General features: G+C 44.0%; 1 protein-coding gene across 1 annotated transcript in view; it reads left to right on the top strand.

Moving 5' to 3' along the window:
- The window catches only part of TACR3 (tachykinin receptor 3), a 244,670-nt gene that overhangs the window by 80,608 nt on the left and 151,767 nt on the right, over positions 1-12,295 (top strand). Inside the window, exon 2 of the mRNA XM_044276714.1 lies at positions 8,135-8,320. Within this exon, the coding sequence (XP_044132649.1) occupies positions 8,135-8,320 (186 nt within the window). The remainder of the gene's footprint in view (positions 1-8,134; positions 8,321-12,295) is intronic.

Genomic DNA, 12,295 nt, shown 5'->3' with positions numbered 1-12,295 from the left:
TAATAAATCAGATTCTGTTAACATCTATGTGGAATCATCTGGCGACAGTGTAAAAGGAGTGCGCTTTTTTTTGGCATTAACATCGACCTGCAAGGTTGAGTTCAACTTGAGTTATTTGGTCAGTTTTGGCCCTGTGACTGCCCAAATCAGTGAAGTGTGCAGTGATTCTAAGAGGGTATCAGAGTATTATTTCACTACCAAAGCAGACACCCTATGCATGTTACTACAAGGCAAAGTATTTTACACCACTATAAAGGCTCTCTGCAGCCAGAAAATAGCCTTTTTTTAACGTAATTCACCGGGAATATATTCACTGGTACCATTTTGGAGCAAATGCACACCTGACCAGTTAGTCTGCCCTGGAGGCTGGTTTTAAAGTCAGTATAAATCTGAGTCTGCTTTCATAGCACCTACCAATAGCCATTTGGCTCCAGGGGAAGTATATAGTGGGCTCAGCATGCATGTTGGTACTTGCATCCCTGGATCCGATGGAAGCTGATATGGCACCGGACGGGTTTAAAAGCAGTGTGCCTGGTGTGCATGCTGTACCTGCGCTCCCTGGACTTTATGTGGCTGACATGGCCCATAACAGGTAGGAACTAGTGTTCGGGACCACTCATAGAGGCGACCTTGACGTGGTGAGTGGGTTATTACGCTTTGGCCAAAATGTACACTAATGCCTCATTCAACATCCAGCATAGAGGCAGGGCAGAGTGCTGGTTGCAGAGTGCGATTGCATTTGTGTTTTTACGTTTGTATGTGTATTTCACCATAGCAGTGTACACCTGCATACAGGGTTGTGCTGACTGAACCCCCCCACATTTTTTTCTTTGTAGTATATATTGGAGGCGTGGCGATCTCCATGCAATCATGCACACCTGACCAGTTAGTCTGCCCTGGAGGCTGGTTTTAAAGTCAGTATAAAACTGAGTCTGCTTTCATAGCGCCTACCAGTAGCCATTTGGCTCCAGGAGAAGTATATAGTGGGCTCAGCATGCATGTTGGTACTTGCATCCCTGGATCCGATGGAAGCTGATATGGCACCGGATGGGGTTAAAAGCAGAGTGTGCCTGGCGTGCATGCTGTACCTGCGCTCCCTGGACTTTGTGTGGCTGACATGGCCCATAACAGGTAGGATCTAGTGTTAGGGACCACTCATAGAGGCGACCTTGACGCGGTGAGTGGCTTATTACGCTTTGGCTAAAATTTGTGCGATTGCATTTGTATTTTTACGTTTGTAGTAGTAAGTTTGTGTTGACGTCACTGATTAATTTGCCCTGCCTCTGATCCGTCAGAACAATAACCCACAAAAAACGGATTCTGTCTGTGGAGCATATGCCTTCACTTAGTCAGCATTTGCTCAATAATCCATCAGTATTGATAAAGCAAAGCAAAAATACAGGAGTGGATGCTTTGTCTTCTGTGTTTTGTACCCACTCCAGCTTTTGGCTACCAAATCATAAGCCAATTCTGATAGGACCATACAGGCCTTACAGCTGCTACACAGACAGTATCCATTGTGCGCCGTGCGGCTCATTTTTCCTTCCTTCTGTCAGATCATAAAAAAGGTCAAATAAATCATCATGTCAGCCAGGCAGAAAGGCAAAATAGTGGCCCAGTCATGAAGTCGAGAGGGTGGGAACAGCATGAGAAGTCCACAGAGAGGACCTATGAAATAGTGGTGAAATGGCAGCAGAAGGACACCATAGAGTGGCAAGGTGGCATAGTGTGGAGATGACAGCAGCAGGATGAGACCACAGAGTGGCAAGGTGACATAGTGTGGAGATGGCAGCAGCAGGAGGAGACCACAGAGTGGCAAGGTGACATAGTGTGGAAATGGCAGCAGCAGGAGAACACCACAGAGTGGCAAGGTGACATAATGCCGATTTGGCAGCAGGAGGAGACCACAGATTGGCAAGGTGACATAGATTAGAGGTGGCAGCAGCATACGGAGACCACAGAGTGGAGAGGTGACATAGTGTGGAGATAGCAGGACCTTGAGGACACCACAGAGTGGCAAGGTGACATAGTGTGGAGATGTGGAGATGGCAACAGCAGGAGGAGAGTGTAGACCACAGAGTGACAAGGTGACATAATTTGGAGCTGCAGCTGCATCAGGAGACCACAAAGTGACCCGGTAACAGAGTGGGGTGGTGGGTGGCAATACCAGTACCCGCTGACAAAGGTGGGTGAAATAAGGAGCACTTGACATCAGATGTGTGGCATCAGGCGGGTTGCAGCATCAAAGTACAAGCTGAGGCAGGTAATGAGAAGAAACTGGTCTCTGGTGGCACCATGGATGATCTAGTCTGATGCATCAGGAATTGGTGTTTGGAAATCCTGGCTGATCCACGCTTAATTCATCTTGACAAAGGTCAATTTCTCCACATTTTGGGTAGACAGGCGAGTTCTCCTTCGGGTAACTATTGCCCCCACCGCACTTAACACCCGCTCTGATACCACACTACTGGGTGGGCAGGACAGCATTTCCAGGGCAAACTCTGCTAGTTGGGGACATAAATCCAGTTTGGCTATCCAGTTGTCCAGTGGATCTTCAATGTGGGGTGGCAGGGTGCTGTCCAAGTATGCCACCACCTGCTAGTTCAGGTCCTGCTCCAGGTCTACCTGCTGCTGGTGGGTAGTTTCTTCACTATGCGGGTGAAGAAAGCTACTCTTCAGTGACTGTAGACTCAGGCTGCTGCTGATGGAGCTGGTACTGCTCCTGCCACCCCACCACTCCCCAGCAACCATGGCAGTGGAACGTGAGTGCAGAGGGTCCCCCCCGGTTAAACCTGCGAGAGGATGGACGATGGCGCAGATAGGCAACGGCCAACTGACTACATAGGAATAGTGTTGGGCGCGAATATTCGAATCGCAAATTGTAATTGTGAATATCGCCACTTCGAAAATTCTCAAAGATTTAAAATATAGTGCTATATATTCGTATTCTCGAATATTCTCGATTTTTTTTTTCATCATTCACCTCCCTTCTTGCTTGTGTGCAAATGAGAAGGCTGCGATGTCTTTGTCTGAGCTTAGCAACATTTCTAGCAAGCAATAGGAAAGTTGCCTACCTCTTACTATAAAAGGCCCTCCCCAGCAGCCATTTTCAGTTGTTTTATGGAGTTCTGAGAGAGACAGCAGTGTCATTGCTGTGCTCTGTGCTTTACTGTTTAATTTTATTAGATAGTTAGTTAGGTAGCTTATATATATATATATATATATATATATATAAAATAAAGATAGTTAGTGGGAGATAGTCAGCGTAGGTTAGATCGTGATATAGTGTAGCTGGTCGTTTCCAGTGCAGGGTGTTAGGTAGTGTGACAATAGATAGTGCACCAATCAGTAATATATAGTCAGACATGCTAAAATGTGAAGTTTCACGTATTGCACAAAATATGTGCACCATTAATTGCCGATTCGCGCAATTGCGAATATATTGGAGCACTCTATCTGCATATAAAGCTATTGTAATGTTCTGCCATGCCAACCATTTTCTCCAGTCTCAGGAAACTTCTAGCTGCTTGAAAAATCTAGCAATAGTGATCCACGCCTGTATTGCGCGTGCAATGTACGTATATTATATTGCCGATTTTTGCAATCAAGAAAATAATTGCAAATTCACGAATATATGACGAATATTCGCTCAAATATTTGCGAAATATTGCAAATTCGAAAATTGCCCCTGCCGCTCATCACTACATAGGATGTCTCTGTAGTAGTTCAGTTTGTCCTCCCTCTCGGTGGGTGTAAAAAAAGGCCCACATTCTGGACCGGTAGCAAGGGTCCAACAAGGTGGAGAGCCAGAAGTCATCCCTCTGCCGAATGGAGACAAGTGAGCATGCATCGTGCCATTTGTGCATGTGACACAGAGGGACTCCCTGCCTCCATCTCCACTGCATACTGCCACGGTGTGTCCCGGTCCTCTGTCTCATCTTCCTCATTGCCCTGTAGCTTCTCTGGCTGCTCCTGCTCCTCCTGTCTTGTCAGCTGAGTATAAAAACCATCAATTTGGCTACACATTGCCTGTGCTCCAATGTCCTCTTCCTCCTCTTCCAGTTCAGCCCCTACAGGACTCATGTGGCCCTGAGATCAAGGCGCCACGTCTCCAGTCCCCTGACCAGCCATTGTTACCAGCATCTGTTCCAGGACATGAAGCAGTGGAATGACGTTGTTCATCCCGTAGTTCTGGCGACTGACAAAAAGCGTGGCATCCTCAAAGGGCCGTAGCAAATGGCAGGTGTCGCGCCTGAGCTGCCACTGGCTAACATCGAAGTTACACAGTGGAGTACTCCTATCCGCTTGCTTCATCAAGAAATCGTTGATGGCCTTTCTCTGTTCGTATAGTCGTTCCAACATATGGAGGATGGAATTCCAACGGGTGGAAACGTCGCATATCAGTCTATGTTGGGGGATGCCGTTCTTCCTCTGCAGCTCAAGGAGGGTGTGCTTTGCGGTATACGAGCGGCTGAAGTGCATGCAAAGTTTCCTGCCCATTTTTAGGATGTCTTACAGATGGGTGGAAGACTTCAGGAACCGTTTGACAACCAGATTTAACATGTGTGCCATGCAGGGCGCATGGCTCAGCCTTCCTTGACGCAGCGCCATGTTCTTCTCATTGTCGGTCAGCATGGTTCCGATTTTGAGTTGTCACGGAGAAAGCCAGGATTTGATTTCTTGATGCATAACACAAAGCAGTTCTTCTCCTGTGTGACTCCATTCGCCAAGGCAAACCAGGTACAGAACAGTGTGACACCGCCGAGCCCTGCACATGTGCTATGCTGGAGGGGCACTTTGACTTGTCCCTGCAGTGGAGGCTGAGAACATGGTGGAGGATGAGGAGGCAGAGGCGGACATTGTCGCAGGACCAATGGCGTAACAACGTGGAGACGGAAGCGGCATGACCTGTTCAAGTTGCTGGTGTGGCTGCGCAGGAACCACATTCACCCAGTGGGCCGTAAAGGACATATATTGTCACTGACCATAGTTACAGCTCCACACGTCGGCGCTGCCGTGCACTTTGGCAGACACTGACAGGCTCATGGAATGACCCACCTTATGTTTTACATGTGTGTGCAGGGCTGGTACTGCCTTTTTTCCTCTGCACAAGCCATCAGTTCTCTGAAAGGTGCAGAGTCCACCACTTGGAAAGGGAGGGACTGAAGCACCAGCAACTTGGACAGGAACACGTTCAGCTTCTGCGCCGTTGGATGATTGCACGCATACTGTTGTCTCTTGGCAATCGCTTCGGTGATCGATGGCTGATGGAATGACTGATGAGGAGTAGGAGCAGGAGCATCTGGACCAGCAGAAGATGAGATTGACAGACAGCTCCCTTCGGCTGAGGTGGTGAAGCCTTGACTGGCTGAAACTGGGTGCGTGCCACTGGTTGATGTAGCGGTAGCTGCTGCAGGCTGGACCACCACATCGGAGCCACGGTTCTCCCAGGCCACTTTATGGTGACGCTGCATATGTTGACACAGGGGCGTAGCGCCAACATCGGCACCCTGCCCACGCTTCACCTTCTGCCCACATATTCTACATATGGCCATGTTGACCCCCTCCGGTGGCTTCACAAAAAATGCCACACTGGTTTTCCACCCAACACTACTCACTGGCTGACTGCTACCGCAGCTGCTTCCGCGAACCTGTGCACCACTCCTTTCTGGGCAGGTAGGCTGCTGCAAAGCGGGTGGTATACCCCGTGTCGTTTGGCTCCCGACCTCCCACTGCTGTCACCCTGCTGACTCCTGGCCACGCGAGTGACTTGCTGGCTCAGCCACTGCCTGACAGGCAAGCTGCCACCCTTTTCTCTTGATGATGACAAACCCACTTCTTCACCCAGCTCTCAAGTGCGATCAGCTTCATCATCATTGAGTAGTGTCTGCACATCACTAATCTCCTCCTCAATGGTCTCTGGTCACTTGCAACAAAATCTCCTGTGCCAATCTTCTTATCACTACTTGCCTGCCTAGCGGAGGCAGCGGCGGATGTCCATCCACATCTTGGCTGGGCAGTAGCTGCTGACTGTCCTCTAGTAGCTCATCCTCGCTGAAAAGTGAAGCAGAGCCCACGGCATGTATTACTTCTTGCGGTGATAGTACAGAAAAGGCCAGAGGCAGGTTGAGGACAGGTGAGGGCACAGGGCCTGCTCCTGGACCATGCCACCTAAGGGTTGTGTCTTTGTGTCTGACGAACCTACCGACTATTGGCTGGGGGTGTCTGATTTCACTTGGGATGACGTGGATGACAGAGTAAACCAATCAATAACCGCAGGGTTGCTGGTCAAGACAGGACCACTAGATGAAACCGACAGGCCTCTTGCTGCGACTACTGCTGCCAAGACCCCTTACTCTGCTGCAACCTCTGCTTGCACCAGAAACATTTAGGCCTCTTCCAGTCCTCTGTGCATGGCCTGGCACCTCAGCTGGCACTTCAGCTGAACTAAACAAATGTAATGGAAATTAAAATACCCATAAAAGCGACAAATATATTTTTCTTTTTGTACTGAAATAGGCCACTAAACTCTTTCACCACAATTATCTGTGGAAATTCCCTGAGAATATATTTTTCTTGTTATACTAAAATACGACCCTAACAGCTTTGACCATATATATTTCTTGAAGTACTGAAAAATGCCCCTATACGCTTTCACCCGAAATCACTGCAGCAGTGTACTGAGAATATATATTTCTTGTTTGACTGAATCAAGCCACTATATGCTTTGACCAGAAAAAAAAAAAAAAACGTGAAGTGCTTATATATATTTCTTGCAGTAATGAAATACGCTGCTATACGCTTTCACCAGAAATAACTGCAGTAGTGACCTGAGAATACATATTTCTTGTTGGACTAAAAAAGGCCACTATACGCTTTCACCAGAAATAACGGCAACAGTGCAGTGCATATATATTTGTCTTTTTTTACTGAAAAACGCCCCTATATGCTTTCAACAGAAATAACATCCAACAGTACAGTGTGTATATATCTTTCTTTTTTTTAATAAAATACGCCCCTATATGCTTTCACCAGAAATAACTGCAATAGTGCAGTGCGCATACATTTGTCTTTTTTACAGAAATACTCCCCTCTACAATTTTAACTGAAATAACTGCAACAGTGCAGTGCATATATATTTTTCATTTTTTTACTGAAATACGCCCCTAAACACTTTTTACCTGAAATTACTGCAGCAGTGCACGGACAATATATATTTCTTGTTGGACTGAATTAGGCCACTATACGCTTTGACCAGAAAAAAATGAAAGTGTGAAGTGCTTATATATATTTCTTGCAGTACTGAAATACGCCACTATATGCTTTCACCAGAAATAACGGCAACAGTGCAGTGCGTATATATTTTTCTTATTTTACTGAAATACGCCCCAATACGCTTTCACCAGAGTTAACTGCAAAAATGCACTGAGAATATATATATATTTTTTTTACTGTAATACACCTTCACCAGAAATAACTGCAACAGTGCAGTGCGTATATAGTTTTCTTATCTTACTGAAATACACCCCTATAAGCTTTCACCAGAAATAACTGCAACAGTGCAGTGCACATAAATTTTTCTCTTTTTACTAAAATATACCCCTATACACTTTCCCCAGTTGTAAAACTTTTTTTTTTTTTTTTACATTATTTATCAGTCCCACAAGGCTTAAAAGGCTTTCATACCTGGCAAACCAGGAGGCCATTCATTGTTAAAGCAACTGACTGCCATAGCAACCATTGGCACCCTGCAATCGCATTGAAGGGAGTAGTTTGAGAGACTGTACGAGAAGTTTCTATTGGCTGCTGCATGGAATGGGTTAGAAGGTCAGGATCCGAGCAACCTCTGAACCCAACTATTGCAGTGGAAGCCTGACTGTATTTTACAGCTGGCTCTTCCTGCAGATGGCACAGTACATGGCAAACTATTATGTTAGCTTGTGGCAGCAGGCTGCTTACCATAATATAAAAGCACCATACGTGGGGAAATGATTATTAGGCAACTGGGACACAGATACTGAGGTTAATGTGTTTTTGTACATTGGAAGCATAGATGGTATTTCCTTTTCTCTAAACAGAACCTGTTTGTATTATTCTGATTTTGACATTAAGATTTAATATGCTTGTATTATAGATATATGGCGATCATTAATCCTTTGAAGCCGCGTCTATCTGCTACTTCAACAAAAGTGGTCATTGGCAGTATCTGGGTGTTTGCATTTGTGCTGGCCTTCCCTCAGTGCCTTTATTCCGAAATCAAAGTGACACCAAGAAGGACGCTATGCTTGCTGGTCTGGCCAGGGTTTGGAAAAAAATTAACGTACGTATCTTTTTCATTTTTGCGTTCTTGCCAAAAATACTATGTTTGTTTAATCAAGTTGGTATCTGTGACAACTGAGAACAGGAAAGGCAAACATAATCTCATTTATCCTTTAATTAAATGTCAAGTGGAAGTGCAACTTATTTTACACAGTGCTTGAAATTATTTGAATGCAATTCAAATACAGTAAATGAGTTTGACTTTTATATTGTCTGCGATTAGCTTATTAATGGAGCCTTACACTGCAGTTCTGCTACGCTGCTCTGTCAGGTTAGTGCATGAAGTGTTCATTATTACTGTAAAAATACAATCAACCAGTCAACTACTGTGAAAGATAATATAATTTAGTCTGAGAAATTTAAAGGAAACCGGTTAGCATGTCTATGCTGCCATAACTATGGTCAGAATAATTTGGTGACATGTGCCCTCCTTGCATTACACTAAGTTTTACTCTAAGCTACTGCTAAAAGCTGAAATGCTATGCCATTGGTGTGTAAAGACATATAAATAGCTCATTGCTTACAGCATCATTCACATAGAGACACCCCCACCCCACTGCCAAGTTACTGTACCTGTGGTCTCATACTTTAACTAGGTGGCAGACTTCCTGGATTCATCCTTTACTGTGTCAGTGCTTAACGGGTTATCTCACTTCAGCAATTGGCATTTATCATGTAGAGAAAATTAACACAAGGTACTTACTAATGCATTGTTATCCATATTGCCTCATTTGCTGGCTGGATAATTTTTTTATCACATTATACACTGCTCGTATCCAGGGGTTAAGACCACCCTACAATCCAGCAGTGGTGGTCATATTTGTACACTATAGGCACTATAAGCACAAGCCTATGTAGACTCCCACTGTCCCAGCTATCAGAGTGGCCATAGATTTTTCCTAGGCCACCACTGCAGGGTAGATGTAAGACCTGGAAATGAGCAGTGTACAATGTAATGAGAAAAAGAATAAAGCCAGCAAAGGAGTCAATATGGACAATCACAATACATTAGCAAGTGCCTTGTATTAACTTTCTCTACATGATAAATGCCATTTACTGAAGTGAAACAACCCCTTTAAATAGTTCAGAGCAGATGCACATACAGCAGAATCCCCTTGATCTCCACCTATGCTGAATGTGCTCAATGTTGGTAATGTACCTACCACCAGATGTTCCGGTGACATCTGTTTCGGCCAGCTGCTGCCTCACAAGTCTTATCAGCAGTGCCAGCGGGGATGCCGGGGAGGTGGAGTGTACACTTGTGCGGAGCCCATGTCTTTTAGTCAGCAGGAAACAGCCATTCCAACAGTCAGAAGATCCAGCTGTCCAGCCAGTCAGGAGGCTTGGTCAGCAGACTAATCTGGGATCTACTAGATTGACCAATCTGAGCGGCAGGTGCTGTACTTCGACCTGCTGTGTATTATCTCCTGTGCCAGTTAGCTGTTAGCTCTCCACCTCTGTGCTCCACGAGAGAGCAACTATTCTGCAAACTCAGCCTAGCAGCGAGGTCTAGATGACTCTACAGGGATAAAGGGTGGAAAGCTCTGGTCCAAACCAGAATGATGGACTATAACTGTGGAGGCTCTGTTTTTAAACAGGCTAGCTAAACTATTACAGAAAATCATGCGACCGCAGTCATCCTTGATGCTATGAATGTGGTGGTCTGTTTACACCTGGTACCCAAGGGAAATGGGGGAGCTTCTAAGTGCATGCTGTTTTAAGCAATAAGACATTTTAGAATGACATTTCAAAAATTTCTGCATAAAGCAGAAAACTCATTTATTGTCGGATTTGGGGGAAAGTGTCCACTGGGCAGGATTCCTCCTGACTCAGCTTGGTAGACAGGCCTCTCCCTATTTCTGAATATGAGACCTGTTAATCAAGGTGAGCTGGGCAAGTAGGAGCCAGAGGGAAACCACCAAGTGAACAAAGCCAAAAAGAAACAAAAGTATTACTTGTTACTAAAGATGAGCAAATGGATTCTACACAGATTGAATTTGTTGCAAATCTTCAAAAAGATTCTGACTTCAGCCAGTATGAAATGTTTGTGATTTGTCCTGCCTGAATCACTCAAAATGGCAGCCAACATTTTACAGATCAGAAGACAGAGAAAAAGTAATTTTGATCATTTTTGGACCGTTTTATAAATTAAAATTCTGACAGTGCAGTTTGTTATTAAACAGGCTATTTGTTACCACAGGCTACAGTTTTCAAACCAGCACCGGGATCTGAATACTTTTGTAATTGCGTGCAATTAAACATTTAGCATAGCCACTGAGCTATTCAATACAATGTATCTGTATAGCGCCACCTGCTGTTTGTTTTTATTTATTAGTTTTTTGACCTGTTCACTGAGATGGCCGCACATGCTCTGTTTCATCCTTTATCTCTCTCTTGAGTTGTGATAGGGAGAGCTGAGACACGCCCCCCAAAGCTGCAGCAGAAAAGACACTCCCCTTGAGCTACCAGTTTGATAAAAATCTACCAGAACAATTAATGGGGCGATCTCTGGATCCATGTGAGGTACAAAGCTGGTTCTAGCTTTGATAGAAAGAGGTTGTCATTTTCGATGTCTGTATTATTATTTTTTTCCTTAAATTAGTCATGTCCGCCTTTAGTCACCCTTTAAAATGCTCAAAGGGAATTCTATACAGGACTAGGAGACCTCAGAGTGTCATACAACACTTTTCAGAGTAATTAAGGCACTTTTCATTTGGAATACATTTTCTTAACAATAAGTTTTTATTATTTATTTGGGAGGTAACAAACAATAGAGCAGTAAAAATAGTAGAATTACATTGCCATATTATAAAATAAATCAATGCAATGTACATGTTGAAATGCCTACCTGCAGCGAGCGTGATGTCGTTACCACATGATCACGCTGGGCGTGCGCAGTGACTTCACCAGTGATGAGGTGAGTGTAATATTTATTTTTTTTCCGCCAGCATTTTTAAAAAAATTTATTTGTTACCACAAAATGCGAGGAAATTCGGCTTTGTGGTGAATGAAATTTTTCCTGAAATTCTGATCAAAGTCCACTTCGGATACTTTGATTTGCTCAACACTAGTGACAATGACAAACTCCAGAAAAGTGACAGGTGCAGAAACAGGGAACATTGATATATACAACTCTGTTTGAACTTCAGCTGCTCAGTATTGCAAAGTAATTTTATTAAGAGGAAATTTGCATTTCATATAGAATAAACTGAGAGAAATCATAAAAGAAGCTATAATTTTTTCAGATAGGCAGCTCTCATTAATTAGACCATTTTTTTTCAGCTAGAGAAAAGGGGTTTGGGTCTGTCCAATGACATGCAATATTGCTTCTAATAGCAATAATTACTGTACTTGAGTGACTACTGTTTTGAGCTCAAAGCAAAATGTGTCCAAATCAATGGAAAGGAGACATTGTCCCACTTATGACGACACATTAATGTCATATATTTGAGACAGGAGAATATCTATTTCTAGGGGTCTAATTCTACAGCAATTTTGCCAAATTAGGTGTATCACATTTGCAACTTTTCAAAGCTATGACCGTAACCATTTTAACCTGTTTGGTGTAAGATACCATCTATAAATGCGTCTTGTAGAGTTATCCAATTTATTTACTCACCTAGAGGACTCTGAAATATTGAAGAAAGAGATATGCCATTGGTCTACAGAAACTGGAGGACTCAAATCTTTTTCCCATTTCTGAAGAATTGGAGAAAAAGGGGATGCAATAGAATCAAAGATAAATTAATAACTTAAAGAAAACACTTTAATTTGAAAGGAAGAACTATGAGAAGCTTAAAGGAGAAATTGGTACCAGGACAACCCACTTCAACAGCAAATGTCTGCAAGTATTTATAAATTGTTTGTGGGAAAAACTGACAAGAGTATTTAATGAACCAGCGGGTGTGAACTCACTGTGCCACGTGTCCTACCTCCTCTAAGGGCATTGTCTAAGTATACCCCTCGATCTTCACAG

Source organism: Bufo gargarizans, chromosome 1 (assembly GCF_014858855.1).
Source record: "Bufo gargarizans isolate SCDJY-AF-19 chromosome 1, ASM1485885v1, whole genome shotgun sequence".
In the NCBI taxonomy this organism is placed as follows: Eukaryota; Metazoa; Chordata; class Amphibia; order Anura; family Bufonidae; genus Bufo; species Bufo gargarizans.
Note: the sequence above shows the minus strand (reverse complement) of the source record. Positions and strands in the feature narration are given on the sequence as shown.